The 27,568-nt window shown below is 35.6% G+C and overlaps 1 protein-coding gene across 1 annotated transcript in view; it reads left to right on the top strand.

The window, feature by feature from the left end:
- The first annotated feature begins 236 nt into the window (after positions 1-236).
- The window catches only part of ADGRV1 (adhesion G protein-coupled receptor V1), a 306,160-nt gene continuing 278,828 nt past the window's right edge, over positions 237-27,568 (top strand). The window contains exons 1-13 of the mRNA XM_086628926.1: positions 237-419; positions 2,180-2,329; positions 3,445-3,540; positions 4,633-4,737; positions 6,066-6,179; positions 9,469-10,034; positions 11,333-11,603; positions 12,417-12,746; positions 16,158-16,334; positions 17,385-17,608; positions 25,204-25,236; positions 26,815-26,941; positions 27,029-27,214. Coding sequence (XP_086485052.1) covers positions 237-419; positions 2,180-2,329; positions 3,445-3,540; positions 4,633-4,737; positions 6,066-6,179; positions 9,469-10,034; positions 11,333-11,603; positions 12,417-12,746; positions 16,158-16,334; positions 17,385-17,608; positions 25,204-25,236; positions 26,815-26,941; positions 27,029-27,214 — 2,562 coding nt within the window. The remainder of the gene's footprint in view (positions 420-2,179; positions 2,330-3,444; positions 3,541-4,632; positions 4,738-6,065; positions 6,180-9,468; positions 10,035-11,332; positions 11,604-12,416; positions 12,747-16,157; positions 16,335-17,384; positions 17,609-25,203; positions 25,237-26,814; positions 26,942-27,028; positions 27,215-27,568) is intronic.

The following is a 27,568-nucleotide window of genomic DNA, read 5'->3' as shown; positions in this document are numbered from 1 at the left end:
AAAGCACAGAATGAAAATTATGACAATAGAAATAGATGTAGACGATAATTGCGTTATCTGACTTGATTGTAGCTGAGACCTGTGCATGTTTTCGTCTCATTTCTGAAGCTCACAAGATAATCACAGTATTTGAAGGGGTGAGAAGGGTTGACTGGATTGTTAAGGTCATCTGGGAGTGTTGTATGTGTTTTAGATTCACTGTTTATTTTTAATTATTCTTTTCTTTTTCTATAGGGATGCCCTCTGCTTCCTTATTAGTCTATTTGCTTTTAACATTACCCATTCATTTCACATCTGGAGAAACAGAAGTGAAGTTCAGTGGACAAACAGAATTTGTAGTTAATGAAACAAGTACAACTGTTATACGTCTTGTAATTGAGAGGACAGGGAAGCCTGCTAACATCACAGCAATTGTGTCGGTAAGAAACTGTGGCAGTTATATTCTCAGTAAATATTAACGTTTTTCTGAAGTTTTGAATGTTGCCTTTTTTTTTCAAGCCAGTGAAAAGGAAGGTGGTATTTCACTGGGACAATGCTTCACTTCGAAGAAGCAACACCCAGTTTCTATAACTGAGCAAGTTCCTGCTGGCTGCATCAATAGTTTGAAAATAATGGTATAAACATCTCCAAGACCCGGCACCTACTGCTCAGGTGGAGGTCCAAACTGATATACTTGTTTGATGTTGACTATGACTGTGAGCTCATACTGAAAATATGGATATATAACGTTTTTCCCTTTCTAGATTACTGTAGAAACTCCAATTTAATAGCTACTCCACTGTTTGAGACAAATTTCCGTATGAATTTTAAAATTTACATTGTTCATTTGGAGAGCAGAGTTAATATTTTTAAATTATTTTATTTCTTAGCTGTTATTAACCATGATCTCGACTGTGTTCCCTTTATAAGTTTAAACCCCTTAGAGTGAGCTATACCGTATATATATGGAGTAGGATTCTGTGTGGTATGAGTACCACATGAGAACATAGCAGTGTACCAGAGAAGATGTATGGCTTATGAATTTCTACAGTCTGTAGACAAAAGAAATTATCTATGTTCCTACACAATATTTTATTCTGCTGTAGCTAAATATGAAAAATATATGTCTTGGAAATTACAAGGAATAGAAATTGATCTGTAGGGATTTCACACTTTATTAACATTTGAGGAGAAAACCTTGAGAAAATGTGGTTGTACTTTGAAATCAGTGCTCTTTGCTGGTGTAGCAAACAAAGTAACTTAATTTCTTATTAAGGACCTGAAATTCCAAAATTTGTTTCTAACATGAATATTTTGAGCAGCTTTTTTAGGAAGATGTTTATAACCTGTTTTGGTAAGTTGGCTCAGATACGTAAAAAGTAGTTGCCAATATGTCCGATGATAGGTGAGAGCCACAAAAATATCTTCCATACTTTGTTTCCTCTTCACTGAACTTCTGATTTCACTGGTCTCAAATGAAGAATAACTTTTTTCACAATGGTTCATTCAAACCTGTAGTGCTTTTAAGGATGGTAATTTCAGGTGTGGCAGCTATGCTGGTTCAGTTGCTTCTTTCCATTTAGTCATAGCTTCCAGCTGAAACTTAACATGGACAATTTGCTGTCTTGACACCACTGGCTTTGTAGTCTCTCCTCTAACCACCATACTCAGTAGAATCAGTGGGATTTTCTTTTGTTGACTGAAATGAAAGCAAGACTATTCATTACAGAAGAATTCGTCTTGTCCAACTTTGGCAGTCAAAATGTTAATCTAGGTTAAACACCTAGGCTCCTTCTAGTCCCTAAAGTGAGACAAGAAGACAAGAGAGGGCAGTTACATTTTAGAGTAAATTTAATTCAGGCAGGGTATTATAAAGATGCTAGAATAGTTTTTCCAATAAGAAACTTGTCATATGGTACATGTGCAAAAGACACCCAGTTACAATGAAGGAAGTCATAAGTGGTTCTGAACAAAGTGTCGTTTTTGCTTCCCCCCCCCAGCCCCCGATTACTCAGCATGGATATGAGGGGTTAATATCTACATCTTCTGTTCAGAAATTAACAGTGTGACAGCAGGGGAAATTGTGGGAATAATTATGGGCAAATAAGAATGTATGAAGTCTGTTAAATGAGTCTAGGATAGTATTAGAGAAGATGGTGGGGGAAGAAGGAGGTGGCATTCAATTGTGTATTTATTGCAGATTGATGGAGAAAACACAGGAGACTTTTTTGACACATATGCAGCTGCATTTATACCCGATACAGAAACAAACCGAACAGTGTATATATCTGTCTGTGATGATGACCTTCCAGAGGCTGATGAGACATTCACGTTTTACTTGACACTACCAGTAAGTAGTTCAATTAATCAGTAACTTGCTCAATTTATCTGTTCCCCAGAAAACAGGGAGTAATCTGATATAAGTAAATGGTATTCCACAGGTTTCAGTGTAGTCGTACTGCTTGTGAGTCTGAATCCTAATTGATAAGAACTAAAATTCGGAGACTAGCCAGGATGGTGCTTACTACTCTTTAGACGGTTTTGCCATCCCTGTGGATGTCTCTATGTGATGTTGCTGTGCGGTATAGACATAGTCTGAAACTTCAGTAGACACTGTATTCAGCTGTAGACATTTGAAGGTGTACCAGAGCCCAGAAGAGTTAGATTGTGAAGAGGCTCTCAGCCTTTCCTGTCTTCCTGCATAGAACCTACCTGGAAGACAGAATGGAAGTAGTAAAAGAAAGAGGATGACTTCCAGTCCTCCAGAAGCAGAGGCTAAATGAAACTTACCTAAAAACAAACAAACATTTTTTTAAATACTTATCAATCAGTCTTTTCATATTGTTCTGTCTCACAGGAGCCATGCTACAAGAGAGGGCTTCACATTAACTTTTTTTAGGTAACAGTTCATGACTAAGTTTGATATCAGTACAGTAAAGATAAATTTTATGGTTTTTTGCCAATTATTACACATCTCAGGGAACGTTTGCAGTGAAAATAAAAATGGGTATTTTCTCTTCCTTTCAATTGTGAATGTAGCTCATTTTTATAGCCCTATAGACGTTTGTTTTCTTTAGCTGATAACTCAGTATAGAAGTGTCAAAGTTCCAGTTTTATACAAATGTTAGGAAAAAAAGAAAAACTTTGGAGTTCCTGGCAGTACTACATGCTTTATAGCTAGTTCCCTATTGCTATGGTGTCATTAATAATTGCCAAACTATGATTAATCATTTACAAAGTTTATTTCAAGCACTTTGTTGTTGACTATATAGAGAGTGTTTCCTCAATAATAAAGAATTATTTTGGTGCATTCGATTGCTTTAAATAATTTTCATTCTAATATATAATAAAAAGACATAGAATTTGTTATAGGCTAATATTTACTCTTAAAAGACAATAAAATCAAAATGTATATTTTTTGCCCATCACCATATTTAATACTGTATTTTGTTTTGTTAATTTTAGAAACCATCTCCAAGGATAAAGCTTGGCTCACCCAAATCTGTCACTGTAACAATCTTATCAAATGACAATGCCTTTGGAATAATTTCTTTTAACATGGTATGGCTGTTTATATGGTATATGTGAAAATTTTAGAAAGCGAAAAGGTGACATTTTCAAAGATACTAGTTAGTTGTTCAACTGAATCCCTTGAAAACTGATTCTGAATTACATCTTCGAAAACGTCACTAGAGGTGATTCATACATATGTATGTAATTCATACAGATATACAGCATTTATACTTCTGTATGCTTTTAGGTGTTGAGACATAGCGTGAGGCCCGCACACTTGGATGAATATCTGTGTTGCTCCCCTTAAATATAAAACTTTTAGAGTTATTCAGTCTCACTGTCCCGCATCTGTAAGTCAAGATGTTAATATAGTAAGGAAGAAGTGAGGAGTAATACCATAGGAAAGCTAAAGGTGCAATTTGAAAATCTTGAGAATATATACATTTTCCCATCTTTAGTGAGCAATTTTATACTTAGCTCCCAAGCTGAAAGAACACTATCATGATATATGTATTGTATAACACCTCCTGTGATGAGACACTGGTGTGACTCTAGTAGTGTGGAGGATATTTGCAATAATACAGAGGTGGTGTTAGTAGAAAGAAAAGCTATGACTTACTGCCAGCATTATGGCAATATAATTTTTGTTGAGGACTTCCCTGAAAAAGCACAAGAACATGAGAAATTTTTAGCACTACAGTACTAAGCCATGCTGCTCCTGATTTGGTGTAATTCTTTAAAATCTGTCACCTACAACAGTTTGATAGACAGAGTCCATTTATGGCTAGTTATCTAATTAATGACTTTTTAATGGAGAAAACCTGTTTTTAATGGGGTTAGGAGCTCCAATAAATACCAGTGCTAATATGCCAGTGCTTTGTGTATATTGACTATGTTAATTTACAAAAAAAAAAACCCACTCTACTTCCATAACTTATGATAATTTTTTTATCTGAAATCTTTAAAGCTTTTTATTAGCTGAACTAATTGGTTGCTAGGAAATGTACGCCATCAATGGAGTGGTTTGCAGATTGGATTAACTTGTCTGTGGGAGTTTGGTATTTCTATGGTAACAGTTTCTTCCTTCTGCTGTGATATTTGATCTGTGCCTGATTGCCTGTCCCTTTTCTTCCTCATTAGTCTGCCTTAATCACAGTGAATGAGCCCAGGGGCAGAAATGAATTTGTGCCTCTCACCCTAATTAGGGAGAGGGGGACCTACGGGACGGTCATCGTAACTTTTGAGGTGAGTTCATCAAAAAGGCTTCATACCTTAGTCCGTTGGATGAAACTGTGAGACCATAATCATAACTTATCAGAGTGTTTATAAAAGTGAAAGAGGGTCAAAATACCTGTCTACATTTGTTAAATCTGTTTCATAAAACGGAAGGATACTACCTGTTAAATTGAAATTATCTGACTGTTTAATTCGAGGAAAAATTAAGAGATATTAGAGAAAACTGAGTATTCTCTGTCATTTAGGAAGATATTTGAGGCAGTATTAGTTGGTATGACTAGAAAACGATGTGTATTAAGTGAGTAAGAAATGTCTTATTTAACATTTCTTAAAAGTTTATCTATATTTTACAAATAAACATATGAGTCGATGCTTGTGCCAACTTCAAACATGTAAGTATGAAAGCTTAGTATTTAGTGAAATTCTGTATCTGTAAGACTGCAGATAGAATTCCCAGCGACTTAAACCCTTCAAAATAATTACTCGTGTTGAACATTTAGGCTGTTATTTATGTACTTGATTTGAATGTGATATAGTTATTGTCTTTATTGGTTTTTGTTGTGTTTTTTTTTCCTTATCATATTTTAAAATTACATATAAATTCTTTTATATGGCTATTTCTTTATCAATTGTCTGGTCTTATACATCATCAAGGGTTTATTCTAGACCTGTCAAAATCTTAGAAGGTTTGTACTGGATTTTATTGCACACTAAATACAGCGTGTATGGTTAACATGCAGAATGAGATTCTCTGTGTAATTTATTGCAGATCTGTTTGTTTTAAGGTCCAATAAATTTTACCATCTGTATAATTAATCAGGTCCATTTCACAGTGTAGTTTACATACATATGTTGAAAAAAATGTTGCAAGATTTTCTAAAAAAAAGCCCAACATATTGCCCCTCAGGGTCTTTCTAGTCTTTTAGATTTCAGTATTATCTGGAATTTCCTTAATATCACAAGTCAAGATAGAAAGAACGCAAAACCACTGACTGCAATTATTTTGTCTTAGAACTTATTATGAAATAGTAATGATTTAAATTATATTAGAATGAATATCCTTTCTGTTATGTCAAAGAGTCATTTATGCACCAGTAAATGCCGAAGAGTCCTCATAGGGCTATATGGAAGTAGTTTTCTTCCTCTTTTTCTGGCAATACGTAATTTCTCCAGAGTGGCTACTCTGCCTTACTCTATCTGCCAAAAAAGCGCTGATTTTCACTGAATAGAGAGTCGTTTGTTATGCCTGTCACACACCATATAGTGATTATTGTATTTGTATGAGAATTGTATTCTTGTTTTATAAATTTCTTATCGTAAAAATCAATTCTTTGCAGATAGAAGATGGACCAAACCCAGCTGAGGAAGACTTCAATCCGGCTAGGGGAAATATTACATTTACCCCTGGGAGATCAGTGCTGATTTATAATTTGACAGTGCTTGATGATCAGGTAAGAACAAGCTGACTTCATTTTTGGTTTGGTTAGGTAGAAGGTTAGCTGCTATTCTGGAGAGACTTAAAGTAGTAAGATACAGAAATGCTTGGTTTAAATAAGGTTAAAAATGCATGTACTGAATATTAAGCAATGTTAAATTTTGGGTCTATGAGCTCTCATTTTTACTCCTTCTAACACTGCCTCTGTAATTCTCGTCAGTGAATATTTTCAGTTTCTGAACATATCCTGGCCTCTCTGACTAGACCTGTTAGGTACTAGTGCAGTAAATGTATACATAACCAGGAAAGCATTATACTTTTTTTTCAGATGGTCTTTGTTGGATGGCCAAGGATGATGCTCTTGAACTAGATACAGGTTTATCTATTAGACTGTCCTTTCTATATTTAACTTTTCGGTATTTCTTTTTAAATGTGCTCTGCTTTTCCCTAATTGTCTGCCTTGAAAATTCAGGCTATGTTTGCATAACGAACTCAGCTACCCTTTTCATTTTTAGTAATTGTTTAGTCAAAAGGAATCTAATTATAACATTTCTTATATAATGCATTTTTTATTACATCCCCAGTGATGGCTGTGCATCTCCTCTGCCTTCAGCTAACACTGCATAAGACTCCAGTTTATTCTTTCTTAACTTGATTGGTTCTCAGTCATGTGAAAAGCAGATATGTTGTGCTTGCCACTAAAGAAAGAATATGTTCTGAACATTATATATTCACGGGAAAAAGATAGATTGAAAAAAATTAGATGTTTTTATACAGACGTATAAATTTTTAAATTTATAAAAATTTAAATATTTATATAAATATAAATATTTAAATATTTAAATATAATAAATATATTTAAATATTTAAATAAATAAATATACATTTTTAAAAATACTAGAAACGGATAAGATTCCTAAAAGAAACAGGAAATTTGTGAAGGTTGTGAGGTGATAATTAAAATTTTTCAATTTTTAGATATGTTGTGAGCCTTTATTTCTATCTCAGAGTAAACAAAATATACCCTTCTACTTTTCAATTTGCGATTTTCATTTTTCTTGTTCTGTTGTTGTTTTTTTTAAAAAAAAATTATGTTAGGGATGAGATGGAAAATAGAGGCATCAAAATAAGTAAATATGATACAAAACATCCTATAAGGAAATTCAGAAGAAAAAAATAATAGCAAAAAAGTACCTGTCTCAGAAGTGAGCCATTTTAAAGCAGTTTTTTGCATATTTTTGTGAGTTATAAAAAAGTAGTTTTCCACATCTATACTGATATTTTTAATATCAAAAGACTGTGCCAGACTGGTGTGTAGAAATATCTCCTCCTTCAGATTAGATGTAATATTTCTGTGACTTATACACAGAAAGAAATTGTTAGGCTTTTTGGGAGGATTTTATTTTATTTTTTCCTCTGAGAAATGCTCTCAAAGTTCTGTTTCTCAAAGTTTAATCTGTACAGATGCAGCTGATCCACTCAGTGAAAGTCTTCCACAGGCATGCATGAAAGGTTAATTTTGCATAAAAAACCTTTATTGATGATAATGATGATGGAATTCACAAGAATCCAGTGTTACTCTTGGAACTTAGTTTGAGCTTTTAGGATCTGAAGTTAGGAAAAACAATGAAACAAGTATTTTCCTGGACTGGGTAGCCCTTTTTCTACAGAAATTAGGGGACTGCAGATCTGATCTCCGCAGCACTACATTTATAGTAATTTTATTGTAAACGTTTCCTTTTTCAGTGAGGAATAATGGAAACTTTGTTAAGAGAAAATGAAAGAGGAGAGGCAGCACTGGAAGTCCTTTATATTATTGTCTTTGAAGTTTGACTGTTTTTTTAATTGGCTAATCATGAAGCCTTTAGGAACTCCAGAATGTCTCGTTTATATGACATACTAAGATGTCATTCTACAACTACAATTGTGGATACGTTTTGACTGTCTCTCATATGTATATTTTTATGATGCAAGATGGTATATTAATTAGTGAACCAAATGAAACGTAAGTTAGGATCTCTGCTAATAAGGTAAAATAACTGTGTTGTATCTCAGTGTAAGAGAGAGGTGACTGAAAGCTTTGAGATTTCGCGTAACAAAAAAACCCTGCATCAGTCAACATCATTATGCAAGTTTAAGTGCCACAAGCCAAACAAAGGACAGAATTGGCATCGGCTGTAAAGGCAGTTGCATACCCACTCTCTTAGCTCTAGAAAGGATCTGAGGGTGGCCAATTAACAAATGAGCGTGAAAGAGAAGAAATATTGGACAGCAGGGTTTTCAGAACGTTTTTAGCTCGGTAAACAAAAGTGCATGAAAAGGATTTGTCGACTTTATAACAGAGTATTACTATTAGCAAAAAATACGTAATTTTGTCTTGGAATTCCTCTCAGAAGCAAATTATACAAGTTTCCAGGAGTCCACAGCAAGGATGAAATTCAGAGAGTGTAAATAATTTTTGAAGATTTACTTATATGTATTAATAAAATAATAGTATTTTTCAGTTAAATGGGTTTAATAAATCAATATTTTGGGAATAAAATGTAGTAATATAAAGGAAAAAACTCATCCTTAAGTTCTGTTATTTGCAGTTTATAAGTCTTTCTTCGTTGTCTGCTGCATCAGATATTGGAGAAGAAATAGCTAAAACTAAAACGTGGTTTTAAACAGGCATTTTGTGGAAATGCCGAAGCCTAATTAATTGCTAAGCACCTGAAAACACTTTCTCAGATATGTGACAGAAATTTTCTCTGAGGATGTGAATGTGTCTGAAAGTAGGAAGTGTTTCTTTTCCAATTGTATAGGAATGGATGGGCCAAGGTAGGTTGTTTCCGTAAGTTGTTCCTGTATTCTCTCAAGCATACGTAGAGATAAATCAGTATCAACATCAGAAAATCAAGATGTAAATCTGAATAACTAAGAGGAACATTTGTTTCCAAGTAGAAGTGGCCCCCAGAAGCAGAGTTTGGATCTCCTCATATTCTCAAATTGGAAAGATCCATCTTTTTCTCATTCTTACGTGGTTGTTTTGTGTTTTTTTGCTTTTGTTTGACTTTCCACCCTTTTTCATATTGCCAAAGCACAGGAGTATGTTTTAGAAAATGGAAACATTCAATTTTGAGAAGGGATTGTCAGACAAAGTTAAAAGTAAGACAACTTCTCCTGTTTGTTTTAATATGAAATGAGCTGTCAAGTTTGTATTATTTCCCTTTTCTGCAAAATATATAAAACATGTTTCTCAGTAATCATGTTCTGCATGTATTTGAAATATGACTTACACTCAATTACTAATATTATTTTTCCAGATACCTGAAAATGATGAGTTGTTTGTTGTTCATCTGAGGAGCGTGGAGGGAGGGGCTGAAATCAACAACACAAAAAATTCTGTTCAGATTAACATTAAGAAAAATGACAGTCCTGTGCGTTTTGTTCAGAGTGCTTATTTGGTACCTGAGGAAGTTGATGTGGTAACAATTCAAGTGGTTCGTGGTAAGGATGTCAGTGGAAAATTAATTGGACCTGATGAGCATGAAGTCTCTGTCTGTTACGCCATCATAACTGGGAATTCAACAGCACATGCACAGCTTAATGTAGACTTCCTAGATCTACAGCCAAATACAACTATTGTTTTCCCACCTCTAGTTCATGAAACGTATATGAAATTTAAGATCCTTGATGATGCCATACCAGAAATTGCTGAGACCTTTCAGATTATGCTTCTTAAGGACACTTTGCAGGGAGATGCTGTTTTGGTTACTCCATCTGTTGTTCATGTCACCATCCAACCAAATGATAAACCCTATGGCGTGCTATCAATCAACAGCATCCTGTTTGCTCAGACTGTTACCATTGATGAAGACCAAATTTCAAGGTACTACAGTTCTTCAAGTCTAGTATCTAGTCAGTTTAAGAGATTTGTTTGGCATTGTTAAGTATCCTTAGGATTTCATTTAAAGTCATTATAAAACCACTACTGAAAATAAAATGTAGAAATCACTTCGTATGTTGTTATTATTATCAACTGTATCTACAAAGATTTCAAGAAATGAGAATGTCTAATTATACAGGAAATGTTTTGTTATTTATGAACTGCTGTAAATATTTAATCACATTATCGGAATACTGAAAAACCCCTTAATCTAAAGGCAGGATCAATGTATGTTAATGGTTGGACTCGGTGATCTTGAAAGTTTTTTCCAACATAAACAATTCTATGGTTTTAAGTAAATGAAGTTGTGATGCGGTAACACACCAGTTCATACAAGTGGGAAATAGATTTCTGCCTTCCTTCCCTAGTAAATATTTCTATTTACTATACACAAAATCAGTCTTTGGTTAAAAAAAATAAAAGTGTCTCCTGTGAAACACTCACCTTAAACTTAAAAATAAGTGAAATATTTGTAATTTTACAGAGAGATTAAAATCAAAGCTCTGTACAAATTTTACACACAGGACTAATACACAATATTGACAGTCTCATTAAAAATGTCCACTGGAAGCTAGGGTTTTTCATCCCCAGAGAAACAGGTAGCGCATCAAACTATCATACTATGAACAACTTTGAAATAATATTCTCTTGTATGTAGAGCCCAGCACTGCAGTGTTCATCTTTCTTTCGTATACACAGCAAAGAGATAAACCTTGGTTTCTAAATTTTTGTAAGTTGTGATTCCCGGACTTTTTGTTGTAGTCATGTGCTTGTCAGATGCAGGAAACGTGACATTTCCCTTATGATAAATACCAATAACTTAGTATTTCAGAACAGAGGCAAATAGTTAATTCAGAATCATTATTTAAATGTATAGTTTATAAAATGGTGTAGGAAGTTAATAGAGAAAAAGTTTCCTGAGATTTCACATGTATTTCTTGAGAAAAACGTAAAACATGCCAAGTCTCCACTTCTCAGTATCTTTCTCACTGTAAACAAAACAAGTTCTAACAGATATCTTTAGAGACATTGCAGAGAGCTTATGAATAAGCACACTAAGAAAAGTCTTACATACGTGCTTTGATTTCGCCAGCTTTAAGCCCTGATTCAACTGTCAGTTCCATCAGTTAACGTTTATTCGACTTAAGTCAGTGTAAACCTTTCAAGAAGTTGCTAACTAAGCAAGCTAATATTAATTATAATTTTATATTGTGGGGTTTTATTTTCATTCAAAACTGTAGGTTTGAAGGAATCACTATTGTAAGAAATGGTGGAACGCATGGAAATGTTTCTGTTACCTGGGTTATAATCCGAAATAGCAGTGATTCCTCACCTGTGACTGCAGACCTCATTCCAGAGACCGGGGAGATATGTTTTGATCAAGGACAGATGCTGGTAACAGTTCCTCTGAACATTATTAATGACGATATGCCAGAAGAGGCAGAGCCCTATCTTCTGAAACTCTTAGCTCATACGATACAGGGAGGTGCAGAAGTCAGTGAACCATCTGAGGTAAGTTTGCTTTTAGAATTCTTTTGGAGAAGGTAATAATAGGCAATAATTAGGGACTTTACCAGTTTTGATAACATTGATTGATTGGCTAAACTGGCTAAAGGGTTTGGGCTTCAATATAAATCAAACAAATTAATCTGTAATATAATCTTAGTATATAGAGCCATATCCAAAATATTTGGCTTAGTATAGTATAGAAAGCCAGAGCTTTTTAATGCAATAGCATTCAGCTGAGGTTGTTCCCAGCATAGATAACATTGCATAAATGCTGTCTTGAGTGACTGCTTGCTCAGAGAAGGCAGGAAAGTTATTTTCACTTGCTCCTTTGCTGTCTTAATGATTATTGGAATGTTTTACACGGAGTAGCAGCTTCAAGAGGAGGGGTTGGTGATTAAGACTGTAACCTCTGAACTGTTAAATAAAGGATGACTAGCATTGCTGACAGTTTTGTGACTCAAGTACCTACTTTGCCTTTCTCAAAAATTGTGGGAATGAATTTGGTGAATAAAATGAAATTTTTCACAATCTGAAACATTTTTAAATTATTCATTTTGGCTGCTGAACCAAAAAAGTCAGTTATTCAAAGCTCATTCTGGCACATGAATGATGCATAGTGGGAAAGTTGCCACTGTCAGTGTTGTGCTGCTTGTGTACAAAGAATACTTTGAGGCTGTCAAGCTGATTTCTTTTGTGAGTGCCAATTCACTAAGGAGAAAAATGTATGGTGACAGTCAGGACATGCTTTTGTGAAAGCATGAAAACTATGGTATATAGTGACTGTAGCCTAGAGTAAGTGTGTTTTCTGTTTTGCAGCTTCTGTTTTACATTCAGGACAGTGATGATGTTTATGGCATAATAAAATTTTATCCTTTGGAGAATCAGAAGATTGAAAGTAAACCAACGGGACGCTTTTTATCCTTGAGTTTTGCAAGGGAGAGAGGAACAGTTGGAGATGTGCAGTTGGTTTATACTGCACTGTATATTCCAGCTGGAGCTCTGGATCCTGAGAGAGCGAAAGATGGCATTCTAAATACATCTAGAAGAAACATTCTTATGTTTCCAGAAGGAAAAACACAAGATACTTTAAATATACCAATAAGAAATGATGCGTTTCTTCAAAATGGTGCTCATTTCCTCATACAGGTATATCAGTTGTGTTTGGGGTGGTTTTTCAGCCCGTGTAATATAAAGGAAATAATTTGGCAGTGGTTCCTTCCCTTTTAATTTAATTAAAATGATCCTACCTGTTTAAAAAAAAAAAGTGATTAGCTCTGTAGCTAATAAGGCTTTGTTATTTAGAGAGAAGTTCCATAAATATGCCATAAAGAGCTTTATTCCTAAACATTATGTACTAATTACACCATTTTTAAAAAATACACTGTTGTAACAGGATTTAGGTATTAATCATGGAATTTAACAAAATGAGATCAATGTTGCAGAATTTAGTTAACCTTTTGAGGTATGTTTCTCTGTCTACCACTTTGCTTTCAATTTAACCAAATTAAGGTTCTTAAAATTAAATTACAGAAGCATGACAAATTTTAGAAATTACAAATAAGTAAATATAAATTAAAAATAGTCAAATGTATTATATTTCATTAATGTATAAACTTTGCCAGAGAACTTGAAAAGTACTTTTTCCAGTTTTCCCTGTATGCGCATGCCCTTCGGGGTTTTTTCCTCTTTTTTTTCTATCTGAATTTGTAAGAAGGAGACTTTGGGCATTGCTACTTAAAATTGGCTGGAAAAATGCACTAAAACTATGTTTTTTGAGAGAAAACTAAGTTTTCAGAAAAAATATTTAAAGAAGGAATTCAATTTTCCAATGTAGGCTTTCATTTTCACTGGAGAAAACCAAATTTGCTTACATTTTAGCAAGTAATTGCTCAGATATACTGCTGTGCAAGATCCTGAGCATTGTAATCAGTATTTGTTATACTCATTTTTTCATCTGCAGTTAAGACTATCCCATAATCTCTCCTTCCTCTGATTAACAATTGCCACTCTGGTCATCAGGGATGATGAGCCCAAGTAGCAATCTTGATACACAGGCAGAAGGATGGCTTGGTGCATCCAAAGCACAAATCACAGAGGCATTTCTTAGTTCCTTTTAATCTTTTTGTTTTAACTCAGATGTCTGTAGAGTATTCAAATAAAGGTGTTGATGTTAAATCCAAAGATTTAAAATTTACCAGGTTTTGTCTTTAAGTTACAGTCTACTGAAAGTGTTTTAATTACTTCTGGGACCTTGAAGAGATTTCTTCCCTCCACCTTCTTCTCCCCACATTCTGTTAAAAAAAAAGGCAAAAAAAGTTTTTGCCAGAATTATATTATTGTTTTGCTAGTATGCAATTTTTTTTTGCATTCACAGTTAGATAGGGAGTTGCGTTCTGGAATATTAAAATAGCTTAGTATGTTTTACATCTACGGGAAATCTGAAAGATCTGCAGAAGAATTGGAATATCTAATTCCAATTTTAAATGGAATTAGAATGGAAAGAATTGAAATATCTAATTCCAGTTTTAAATGGAATTCCTTTTTTTTTTTTTTCCCAATTCTAATTTGAAATGATATGTTATAAGTCACATTGCAGCATGGACTATGGACAAACCACACATATGATAAGTATTTCAGAACGCAGGCACTTTGCCTGGCTTTTCAAACTGTGGATTCCAGAGAGGTGGGGGGTGGATGATCTGTACTTTCTCCATGAACCATAAAAATCTTTTTGTTTGAATAAATAAAATCAGAGGGGCTTTCCAGCACAATAATTCATTTAGAGAAGGAAGAAAAATACCCCTATTTATCACTATGACAATCCTTCTACTTTGTGAATAAACGATAATCTCAGCGAACATGTTTAGAATGAGAAGATTACAGAGTTTGTACTAGGCACAATAAAGGATCAACTCAGGAATCAGGGGAGGAGGAGCGAAGGAGGAAATGAAGCTTAAACACAGCTAGAGAATGGACAGAGGAACTGGAAAAGTGAGATTAACATTCTTCAGTGACATCTTCAATTAAATAACCTTCTGTAGTCTGAGGTGCAGTGTTTGGTATAGACAGGAAGATTAACTAATTTAATAAACTACTCGTCATTATTATTCAATTCACAACACATTCTTTTTTCCTCATAGGCTGGTTTGATTTAAAAAGAAACACTGAACTAAAAAAAAAAATAATTCCTAATTCTTCATCAATTATTACTTTAATCTCAAAGTTTCTTTCCAGGATCAGAAGCACTTAACAAAGTGAATTGTTTCAGCTGTGTAGCATTTCAGAAACTTTACTGAGCTAACAACCTCACAGTGGCCCACTTGTACGCTAGTAATTGCAGGATCAGGGCCTAATCTAAAAGAAACCTTAGAAAACAATAGTCCCGCCATCTGTTCCTCAGACTCGCAGTAACTAGCTGGTGTGGCTGGGAATCAATTACTGAACATAGTATTTGTAAAACAGCTCTATCTATCATCAAATAAAATGTGCATGGATATTTATGTGTGTTAACTCAAGCAATGGTAGGGCAAAGTATGATTCAGCCCAAGTATTTTATATAGATTGGTTTTAAGAATTAAAGGTCTTTAAAACTCATCAGTTGAAACAGTGATTCAAAATCACTGTATGGATTTAAATAAGGCCATTTTCCTCTTCTCCAGTAAAACCTTACTATATAATAACATCTGATAACTCCAAGCAATAAACATCCTTGTGGGTGTTAAAAAGTGGTTGTAATTGGTGGTACATGCGCCAGTGAAATGTTTGCAGTGGTATATGCAAATCAGTTGTGGAAACATTTATTATAATGATTCATGTAGACAGAATCACATGGTATAAATTATATTTGAAAGAAATATTTTAAAAAGCAAGTCCTGTTTTCCGTACTATGTCAGTACTTCTGCTGAGTCTAGTGAGTGATATGTCCCATTCAAAGAAAGGATAGATATTTTTCTATTTCTTCTTAGTATAAATAAACCATCAAAAATATGGTAACACAAGAGGAGACTACGATTTTGAAATACTGTACTGATTTTCAATTCTGAATGCAATTCTAATGTATTAGTTATTATAAGTAGAGAAGTCTTTGAAGTTGTAAGAGAGAGGAAAGAAGACTGGATCGTTCTTTGGCTTCATCAGAGGCTGTAAATTGTTATGGTTCCAGCGATTTCAGCAGATTTTTATCCATGCATAGCACTAAAAATGAAGTTAGGACAATATCGTGGGTCTCTTATCAAATCAATACTGTTATTAATAGCTCTAGTAATGATTCAGCCGATCTAGAAGGTTCATTCTCCCTCTACATACATTTAGTTGTATACACAAACATGATTTGTCTGAGAGGTATGCCATTCTGCTGACAAAGCTCAACGATACTCAATTCATTTCTTTGACAAATCTACTTAATACATTTTTGTAGCAGCAATGTTGCCAGTAAGAGAAATTTGTTCTGGAGATGTTTTGCTTCCTGCATATGAAACTTACTCTGAAATCTCAGATTTATTCTGACTTGGTACTAAGGCTTCATATTTCTCAGTTCTTTCTTACTTTTTCCTACAGCTGGAAAAAGTTGAGCTGGTGAATAGAATTCCTCTAGTCCCACCTGTGAGTCCTAGATTAGGTGAGATTCGAAATATTTCTCTGAGGATTACTCCAGATATTGCAAATGGAGAAATAGGCTTTACTAGCAACCTTCCAATTATTCTCTCTGAGCCAGAAGATTCCCCTGCTACAGTGGTAAGTAAATCTTTCATATATTGTCCTTTTGTATGGAAAATTTATTTGGAGAAAGCAAATCTTGCTATATTCAGTGTAACATTTGAAAGTTAATGTGAAGAAAGTCCTTCCTCTAAGTTCTGCCTGATCCCAAATATTCCTCTGCTTAAAAAAAAAAAAAAGACAAAAAAGTGCTTGTAAAAGTAAAGTCTGAAATAATGTGTTAGTCATCATCGGAAAAGTGAGGGTGATCTTTGCTTTCTCCGTAATCATGTAAAATAATTGGGTCTTGATGCTCATGCAGAAGAGAAGCTGCTGCAGACAGTTTTAATCTCTCTCACCAAGTGCAAAGATAGTAAGGTAAAGTAGAACTGATATTGCTCCTAAATTTCATGGAAATGTTTTAGAGTTTACTTACATGTGAACATATAATTTATCTTGCTGAGCGTGTTTTCCAACAATTATACTTTTTAGGTTTCTGAGAACCCAAAGAAGCATTTTCAAAAGCATTGCCATCTGAGTGCTTTAGTCCTAGCTGGAGAAACCTTTTTTAAAATGTGGTTGTTTTTTTTTTTTTATATATATACATTTTCCCTTTTTCCGTAATTGTCTTCACTGAAATCTACCCACAAATCCTGACTCAGATAACCTGTTTCTCATTCTCAGAATAAAACTGCTGATTTCTCTAAGTAGAGTACAGGTTGGCACTGTACTATAACAACCGGACTAAAACTATGGTAGTTACATTTAAAACCTAAGTTGTGTCTTGATGAGGTGCTCACTGATTAAATCAGTCATACAAGGCTTTTTGTGTTTATGGTTGCTCAGGGATTTGTGATTTTAATAATTTGTCATCTTCACTGTCCAAGTGTATAACTGATACATGGTTAGAAGGATAAGAATCAGTATATATTTTTATTGATATACCATATTTTTTTCATATCTTATACATAGATATGAGTAAAAAAAACATGCTGAGCATTTTGAGGCTCATATTCAAATAGTAATTTGCAAGGGGGTGATTGTTTTTGCATCTAGTTTTACAAGTCACAACAGACTCGTGTTTCATAGGTTTCCATTCCATTGCATCGAGATGGGACTGATGGTCAAGCTACTGTGTTTTGGAGTTTGAAACCCTCTGGTCTCAATCAAAAGGCAGTAACGCATGATGATATAAGTCCTTTTAATGGCTCTGTTGTTTTCTTATCTGGACAAAGTGACACTACAATCAACATTACTATTAAAGCTGATGATATACCTGAAATGAATGAAACTGTGTTATTAACTTTGGACAGGTATTGTACCCTAATCTCTACTCATATGTATCAGATGTAATACTCAATTTATACATAACAAATTAACACGGTATTAATTAGGAGGTATTGCCTGTATTGTGTCAATAAGTGCCTGAAGGAATATTAGGCCCTTGAGTCAAACTGTGTATGGATTCTTCTTTGACTGGAGATCAATGTAAGAAACTGTGTTGTATTTATTTTCTAATGACTTAGTTTTGTTTGTATTTTGATGAAAATAATGTGTGCTATTTAGAAAGTTCTTTCAGCTTTGCTCTTTAGTTACAGCTCTTGGTTACAACATGTTTTCAGAAAAGTAATATTTAGTGAGATAATGGGGAAAACTATAATGAACAGTAGAGAGCAATACATGACTGTTTTTCTGTCAGAAGAAAGTTTATAGCTGGAATATTTTGCAGAATTAGTCAGCTTTTTATTTGCTTGATCTGCGCATTCAGTATTGCTTGCTCTTGATAATTGAATACTTCCGTAACAACTTCCATCACCACTCCTGGCTTCCAGCTTCCTGACCGTTACCACACGCTTCAGCTACAAAGAGAGTGATGATGTTTCTGAAGTATTGTATTGTAGTCTTCCTTGTGCACGAGATCGGGATTATAGGATAATTAAAGCTGTAATAAATCTCAGGAGATGCTATTATCTGCATGTGAACACTACTCAGAATACTTAAATTAGTTATCTCCCAGAGTGTATTCCCTCTGATTTACTAACAGGAGAATCTGTTAATTAAGGACGTGGTGCTACTGGAACGACTCCAGAGGAGGGCCACGAAGATGATCAGAGGGCTGGAGCACCTCTGCTATGAAGACAGGCTGAGAGAGTTGGGACTGTTCAGCCTGGAGAAGAGAAGGCTCCGGGGTGATCTTATTGCAGCCTTCCAGTACTTAAAGGGGGCCTACAGGAAAGCTGGAGAGGGACTTCTTACAAGGGTGTGTAGTGATAGGACAAGGGGCAATGGATTTAAACTGAAAGAAGGGAGATTTAGATTAGATATAAGAAAGAAATTTTTCACTCAGAGGGTGGTGAGGCACTGGACCAGGTTGCCCAGAGAAGTTGTGTCTGCCCCATCCCTGGAAGTGTTCAAGGCCAGGTTGGATGAGGCCTTGAACAACATGGTGTAGTGGAGGGTTTCCCTGACCATGGCAGAGGGGTTGGAACTAGATGATCTTTAAGGTCCCTTCCAACCCTAACCATTCTATGATTCTATGTTTCTATAATCTAGCTGCGTCTTCTGTCCTGCTTCCAACAACTCAGTTGTATGTATAGTATAGAAATATTGCTTCTGCTACCTCTAGTAGTAGAGGTACTACTACCTCTTCTACTACCTCTTCTACTACCTTCTACTTTTCTAATATAGAAATACTGCTTCTACTACCTCCTGTTAGTCTAAGGTACATTTTTCCAATTTTGTCTGTAGACATAATAATAAGAGGTCTGCCAGCTGCAATGTCCACATTGAACATGTACTACTTACACAGTCCTTACCTTATGCAAAGTATTCTTGTCCTGTATAGGAAGTGCAGACTAGCTCTTGGGAGCTTCAAGACCGGATACCCATGGTGATTACATACTAGCAAACCAGTAACCAGCTCCTCAAGCTGTTGCTGATCCTGTTTCAGAAAGCTTGTTTTTTGAACATCATTTTATCACACAGAAAGGATGTTTTTCTGTTGCAGGATTGGCCTGCTTCTGTAAAAGCTGGGCAGTGGATGCAGTTACTTCATGAGTCATTTCTTTCTACCTTGGCTACTTGCTGCATTGAAAAGACAGTCCTGTTCAAGACAAAAACAAATGAAGGCTAATGTTCTTTCTTTCCTGTGAATGAAACTGTTTCATCTCAAGGAATTTTTTAAGAGTCTCTGGCACAAAGTGGGAAAATAAGATTAGAAATGGTGATCGAAGTTCTGTAGAAGTTGTGTAAGGTGGCAAAAAGTCCATGTGGAAGGGTGGGAAACAAGTAGACAGAGAAAGTGGACAGCATAATTAACTCTCTTAGTTCTGATAGCTCTGCAAGTGTGTGTAACTACAGATTTCTGCCACTTTTTCAGAGTAGTAACCCTAGGCTGTGCCTTGAAAATGATGGCTACAACGAGTTTTGTACTGGCAGCTGAACAAACGTAACCACTGTTCTGCTTTTATGTGTGGTGGGAGTAGCAGGTTCTGCTGATCATGAAGTGTCTGGTAAAACGTGTGCCAGCAGTAAGCAGCTTTCCCACACTTGGCAAGGTCAGAGACTGAAGTAAGGAACAGGTGGTCTGGCCTGGAGAAAGAAGTAAACAAGGAGGAGATAAAATCTGAACTTTTCTCTAGACTGGGATAATGTCCCTCAAGGCTATGTGTGAAATTTGGCAACGTACCATTAGCAGAAGCCAAGAATGAAATGACTGCAAAGATCATCCTTTCAGTACTGGAGATGACTCTTCAAATCAGGGTTGAAGGATACTGGCAGGGTTATGTGTGTAAGCTTGTGGCATTGCTTTCTGCATAGTTTTTATTTTCCGGATGAACAGAAGATTTCAGTTTCCGAGGCTGGCAGCCGGCACCTCTCAGCAGTAGTGAATTAGCATGGAAACAAAGATGTACTGTGCTGTGGATGTGCTTGTGCTGTTCTATAAATTGTAGCATAAGTCAGTAGAAAAATAGAGCATGTGAGAACTTTAATGAAACTATAGACATAGAAATACATTCATAAGCATTCTATTTATTGCAATTAGTAAGAGCATGCATAAAATAAATAAAACAATTAGTTCTAACAAGGAGGTATTATTTACAACTCAGTGGTGTTGTTAAGGCAGTTTACATTTTAAATGAGCTTTAATTGCGTCCATAACTATAAAATAAACTTTCCAATCCATTAAAAATAGCATTTTTTTCTTCACTCTGTGGCCTCTGTCCATGGGCCATAGATATTAAAAATAACTCGGAATTATGTCTGCAAAATGGAGGCCGATCTATAGCATGAAGAATATGCTTCCAAAGAAGACAGATGAGTAATAAAGAAGAAAGGCAATCTTGTACCTGCTGAAGCATCTTCATATTTTCTTTTTTTTGGGAGCAGCTTCAGGTTGAAGCCTGACTATATCTGAATAGGCCTGAATTAAGACCAAACATAAATAAAGTCAGATGTCTGTAGTGAAATCTGTATGAGAAATAAAAGGCCGTATCCTTCTTGATGAATGGAAATTGGGTGTATGCTTTGTGAAAGCATATATGCATACTAGGGCTGTTCATTTTACCTGGTAAGCACAAATACACACCAGTTTTTTAAAAATCTGATTGGTTTTTTTTCCTTCTGCACAACATATTCTGCTACTGGCAGTTTTCATCCCCTCAGTGAGGTGCAGATAAGCGGCTATTGTAATTTGCAATTGGCACAAGTGGAGGGCCAGGACGTCCAGGGCACGCGGGTTGCGTTTGCACTCTTACACAAGTGGTGGTGAGAATGAGAACTCATGTACTTTGGGATCTGTGAACAATAATATACTGATAAATTTATTTTAATTTGTGAAAGTGATAGCCTATGAACAGGTGGTTGTTTAAATAGTCCTTACACCTAAATTTTTTTTGAGTCATAACTCATATAATTTAGAATGCCAGGACAGATTCATGTACATATATTATGACCTAAATCTTATTTACTATATATAATAAAGCAAAACTAAAGCAATGTAACGAGGGGACTTTCGTAGTTCTAGTGATCTCTATGATGCAATACAAATTTCCACAGGCTGAAATTCTGTTTTGAGTAAATTTAGAAAATAGTTTTTTTTTAAAGAGCAAACGCAAAACATAGGTTTGACTACTTCATTGGTAGTTTCTAAACATTTTTGTGTTTAAGAGATTACTTCACGTCAAAAAGTTAGGAAATCATAGGTTATTTAAAGCACTGCATACAGTCTACGGCCCTTAATTCAGAGCTCAGGTAATGTTTATATGTTCTGGGTTGCTGTCTGCACTGGCATGCACGGAAACACTAATATACTGTTTAATGGAGCTGGAATTTTCTCCTAACTTGGTGATTTCCTGTGGCTAGTGTCTGTTTCAAAACCGTATCTCTCTGTCTTACTGAAGTAATTTTTCTATAAAGCAATATGTGTGATGCTATAGAAATTATCTCTTTCAATGTAAACCATTGGCTCTTTCTTCAAGAGTTTAATCAGACTTTGTTTTTATGGGGAAAAAATTATTTGAAAATAGTAGTATAATGTTGAAAAGAGTGCTACTGGACACCTACTGGTAGTTTTTATTAATTTTCAAAATAGTAACACCATATATCTCCTGCTATGAGTAATAAAAATTGAAATGGCCTCTGAAATCAAATGATTTGTGGATTAAACCTGGAGAGAAGGTGTTTCCTCTGATGAGAAGTGCTATGGAATTTATAGTGGCAAATCCTACTTTAGTACTGTTCTTTAAATCTAAGTCGTGATGCTAATTAAATCAGTAGATAATCCTGAACAAATTGAAGAAGGGGTGAACACTGACTACAAATGTAGGAAGCAAATTGAGTAACGTTCCGCAGGCAATGTGAATGCACCTTTTCTGAGACTTCGTGATGGAAAAGAAAGTTTTTTAGAGAAGCGTGTTTTTAATAGTAGCAGCAATACAGATTCACAGTTGCAATTCAGTATCTCAAGTGCCTTTCAAAACATTCACTTTCTGCAGAATTCTTGGTACAAAGCTACCAAATTCAACCACATTGCATCTCTTAATAATTATTTTATTTGCGGTGTATTTAGTTCATAATAACATTGAAACTGCCGTGTTACTTTAAACTCAGTCAAAAATCTTCTTTCTGCTATTTTGTTGTACTATGTGTTTAAAAAAAGTCCAAGAAATGTTTTAAAGCTTCTGTTAGTTGTCCTAATTAATTTGTAGTTCTTGCTAAAGAATAATTAAGGATTTTTTAAAGAAGGAATTTCCCTAATGATGAGTAATTTCACATGAGATTTGTCGTATGGACACTTTTTTTTACAGCTGTTTCATCACAGAAAACACAGTTACACAGTTTGAGACTGTGTTTCTTACATGAGCATCATAAACATTACCAGGGCCTATCTTCTGTGATAAAATGGAGCTTCGTGCCCACAGATAGCCATTTTACAGAATAAGTTAAGGTGAGGGGGAAAAAAAGGTGAGTGACTTTCCCAGTGGGAGAAATCTGCTTACTTACTCCTGGTCAAGCGCTCTCTCTGGTAGCTGGAGCTCCTTGTTATGGCTAAGCAATCATGTACAAGGAGCTGTTGTAACATTTATCATTACTTCTAAATGCCCTCACCAGGGCACACTATGAGTTTTGGAAGTTCTGGATAGCCGTTTTTGTTGCATTTCCACACTGCTGTTGTAGGAATGACTCAAGAGATGGTTTCACATGCCGTAAAGAGTGAAACAGGGCGGATGGCTGGTGACTTGGGGGCTGTGTTGTGGCGTAGAGCCAGGAGTCCAGCCTGATAACATGGCCAGTTGGGCAGGGGCATGTCCCACTGCCCCCAGCAAGGTGAGAGAGCAGTCTGGGGCAGGTAACTGGGGGAAACCTGGAGTCCAGGTCTTCAGTGAAGGTCATGGGGATGGGGAAGGTCAAGCCAGGAAAACACATCAGATTTAGGCCAGATGATGGTCACCATGGTCAGGCACAGCCCAGAGATTGACAAGTGGGTCCTCAGCAAGGAGACAAATCCAAGGTCGAGCCAGGAAATCACCTAGTGGGTCCTGGTCCAGGGATGTTATGGGAATTTATGTGTGTGTACCTCAGAGTGTAGACAGGAAGGATCCTGTTGTGTTTGCTGTTTGTCGCTCATGTAACAGCAGCTCAGTGTTGGAAACCTACACCTAGGCACTTCTATTTTTTGAATAGTAACCAACATTTACTATGTCAGGGCAGTGATGGCAATCTGGCCCGTCATGCGGAGAAAATATGGTCAGATCAATCAATCAATCAAGTGATCCTAGCATTGAAAATGGGACTTGGATGGAGAAACCTCCCCAAAAATGGTCTTCTTCAGCAGTGGATGGGCTGAATCTGACTAGTTGCTTCCTGACCTGCAAGTTCTCTAGATTCCGATCTGACTTACACTGTTACTGTTTTGAAGTAATAAAGTATTGCCAGTCTTCTCAGTCCTTTCAAAGAACACTTGGAGATGCTCAAGATGCACACCTCATGGTACCTTATGGACATTTCATGTCTGCTACCCTCTTCAGGTTTCTGTAGTGCTGCCGTTGTGCATTACAACACGATATTAGATCCTAGCACTACGCCTCGGTTCATCTTAACAGGCTCTTCTGTCTGAGCTGTGTTTGGACTCATGCAGTGTAGCTCCATGAAGCTGAAAGAGATTTTATTTCTGGCATGACTGTACACTGTCTGATGAATTATTACATCTTAACTACTTAAGCTTGTACATACATATCAAAAACTCAGTTAACATTGTATGTTCGTTTGTATTCTCTATTGTAAATGCTATTACCAACAGCTTAGTGATATAATTATATTTTAGCATTACCAACTCTGGAATTTTCTCCTTGATTTTTTCATTGCAGTAATACTTAGATGTTTTTGGAACACTTTTGTGTATGTTTCTGAAAGAAGAGAAATGTCTCAATATATGGTCTTTAAAATCCAGCCTCACTGGAAATCAGAGAGAAATTTCTATTAACTCAGATCTCCTGTTTGAAAGAATGTATCTGCAAGTGTTTGCTTTATTTTCTCAAACTTTTGAGTGAACTGTTATCTCTGTTGAATTATGAATCTGAGTTCTTTTTTAAGATTAGCGAAGTCAGTAGTTCACTTTGTAGGTGTTGTGGTAATATTTTTTTTTGGTATTTTGATAGGAGATACAGGTTTTATATTTAATATATATTTATTTTGGATTAAGAAAGTCAAAATACATGATTGCCATTGCAGAATGATACTGCCCTTTTGTCCAAGTTGATGTGGTAGTTTTGTTATAAGTGCTTGACCGAAACAGAACCAGTTAACAGATTAGCAAGTACTCTTTTCTTATTTGTATAGCTTTATTCATTGTATTTTTATATTTGTGTTTTACTTTGGTAGTCTGGTTACCTGAAAAATTTTCAAAAATTATGTTTGATGTGATATTGTGCCAAAATATTTTTTGATATGTACCAGTTATAACTCCCACTGTGCTTTTCTGTTTTTATTATTACTTTGGCACACTGGTGAAATAACATATCATGGAAGCATGTAGTTTTTCTTTTTCTTTATTTATAAATGTGGGCTGCTGGTGCAGTTGTGAGCAGGCACAGAGGCTGGCAGTAATCAAGCTCTTGGAGGAGGGTATAGCATGAATGAGCCTTGACATGTTGAATTGGTTATGGGGTCATTTCTCCTAAGTAGGAATTGCCCACTTGCTGGCATTTGTCAACAGGAAAATGCCAAGCAAGTAGGGTTCCCATAAAATGAACATTATAAGGGTTTGGAAAGGAAAAAGGAAGCTTTGTGGGGTTTGGGTTTTTTTTTAATTATTATTATTCTTTTCTAAGATTAGTACTATTGAAATTCTAGCAAGTGGCACTTTCGTTCCTTTTCCCATCCCCTTTCTTTCTTTCTGTGTTGACAGGGTAGAGACAGAAAGGTTTGTCGTGTACTTTGGGTAAGTGTGGTGAACTGTGGTTTGCCTTCAGTGAATCGATGCTTTGTTTTACAAGTGATTGGTTTGGACAGAATCTGTCTTTATCACTTCTTTTCCTCTCAGGAATCACGTCTTCTGCATCTCTCCAGACAATGCATGCTTACCCTTTGGTGTTTAGTTTGATGGCATGGGGTTCTGGCTTGAAGGCGTTTCTTTATTTAGGATCTCTGAATGATGAAAGTTATGAATGCATGGCTCAGTGTTTGATATTTGGGCGTTTGGGGCAATAATGGTTTAGTTGTTTTAAACTGCCAGAAATATGATTTGCCTCAACTAAATGACTGAACTGACTAGAATTACAGAGAAGTTTTCTGTGGTCAAAGATGAGCAGTTATCTTGTTTTTGAATAGCCTACATATAGTTTATTTTAACACAAGTTATTGTGTCTGCTGACGTATTCTTTTAATGTGCAATAAACATGACATGTTACTCTTTTAAATAGATATTTCCTGTTTTGCATCTGGTATCTTTCCTCTAGACTTTGCTACAACACACATTGCTATTTATTTTTTCGTGTGTGGGCGTTCCAGTGAAGTCTAGGTTGTAGGATAGTGAAACCATAAAACTATTTATGGTATGTTCATTCCAGGAAACACTGAAGATGCACAGGAATCTAAATACATAAAGCACTATATAATAAGCCGTAGCCAAACCATCAGTCTGAAGGTGCATTCTTGATGCATCCTTTGCTAGTAGTTTTTCTGGCATTTTTAATGTAATGAACTTAAAACAATATCACTGAAAATTACCACATATGAGGAAATGAATGCAAGAGATGTGCAAGGTTTCCTTTTCTTGTCAGATATGGCCTATTCTTATCTGATGGTGTAGCAGGGGGAAGATGGGGGAGAGAAATCCCCCACCAAGAGGAGCACTATTTGATCGTGCCTGCCCCATTCACCATATGCTTTTAGGCAGTTGGTTTGTGAGTAAGGGAGGAGAAAGAGAAGGAGTTTGAGCTACTTAGAGTAGGTTCAACACTTACTAGAGGCAGACTGGGATCCTTCAGGTAGTGTCTGTGTCTTACAGAAAACAGGTTAACACACAGGTGAGGATAAAACCCACAATATTAAGGGGCAATTCTCTTCCCATTTGTATCAATAGGAAGCTTTGGAGAAGAGAGTAAGAATGTCTAGTTGTCAATGTAATCTCTATTTCTTTAAATGACTTTGGATTATCCTTTAGGTTTTGATCCAAACACAAAAGAGTACTAAATGTAACTGAGTTTTTGCTTGCACAATTCTGATTCTTTTCCTGTGTGTTGTGAGCACGTGTGACTAAAAAAACCCCAAAAAACGGAATCACGAACTACTAAAACTAATCAGAAAACAAAATTGCTCCAGAAACAACGGTGTTTTTACAAAAGGATAAAACATACTGATGTGTCTGTCTTCATTTATTTTATTCTTTGCAAATAATTGTTTGTTTTCATAATTTATTTTTAGTATTTATCAGTATTCTGATGTCCTTCACACGGGTGTGGATTTACTTGCCAAACAGAACAGTCATTCAAAAAACCCTCTTGCTTTCCTTTCTCAGGGTCAGTGTTGAAAACCAAATACTGAAATACGGGTTTACCACCTGTGAAATTATTATTTTGGAAAATGATGATCCTGGAGGAGTGTTTGAATTTTCTCCCTCTTCCAGAGGTCCCTACAGTATCAAGGTAACTATCTGAGTAATTTCTCTTAATCATTATGGACAACTTAGTTTAAGCAGAGTGCTAGAAAAAAAATGGATTTTCTTTTCACAGGAAGGGGAGTCTGTTGAACTGCAGATTGTCCGAAGTAGAGGAAGTCTCATCAGGCAGTTTCTACGTTACACTGTCGAACCAAGAGACAATAATGAATTTTATGGAAGCACAGGAATTCTGGAGTTTAAGCCTGGTGAACGAGAGATCATAATTACCCTTTTGACAAGGATGGATGGGATTCCAGAGGTGAAATTCAATATTTTTCTCTCTTCAAATTGTGCTCACAGGCATATTCGTTTGTCACATTAAAATATAGGCAAATATACAGGAGCAGAACAAGTATGTAATGGCTTTTCTGCAGAATGCCTTCCCAACCTCCAAACCAGGGATGCCTGGAATAAAATAGATGGTTTCTTTGGGTTTATTAGTCCTCAGTGGATTTTTTCTGTGAATTGAAATAGTTATGCTTTGAATGCATGTGTGTTTTTATCATCCATGACATTGTGTAGTATAGAGTGCCATTGTTTAATTGAACTCTACGTGAACAACCATGTCCTTTTCTTTTCTTTTCTGGTAATCACCTGCTAGTTTCACTCAGTG

The sequence above is a fragment of the Tauraco erythrolophus genome, chromosome Z (assembly GCF_009769465.1).
Source record: "Tauraco erythrolophus isolate bTauEry1 chromosome Z, bTauEry1.pri, whole genome shotgun sequence".
In the NCBI taxonomy this organism is placed as follows: Eukaryota; Metazoa; Chordata; class Aves; order Musophagiformes; family Musophagidae; genus Tauraco; species Tauraco erythrolophus.
Note: the sequence above shows the minus strand (reverse complement) of the source record. Positions and strands in the feature narration are given on the sequence as shown.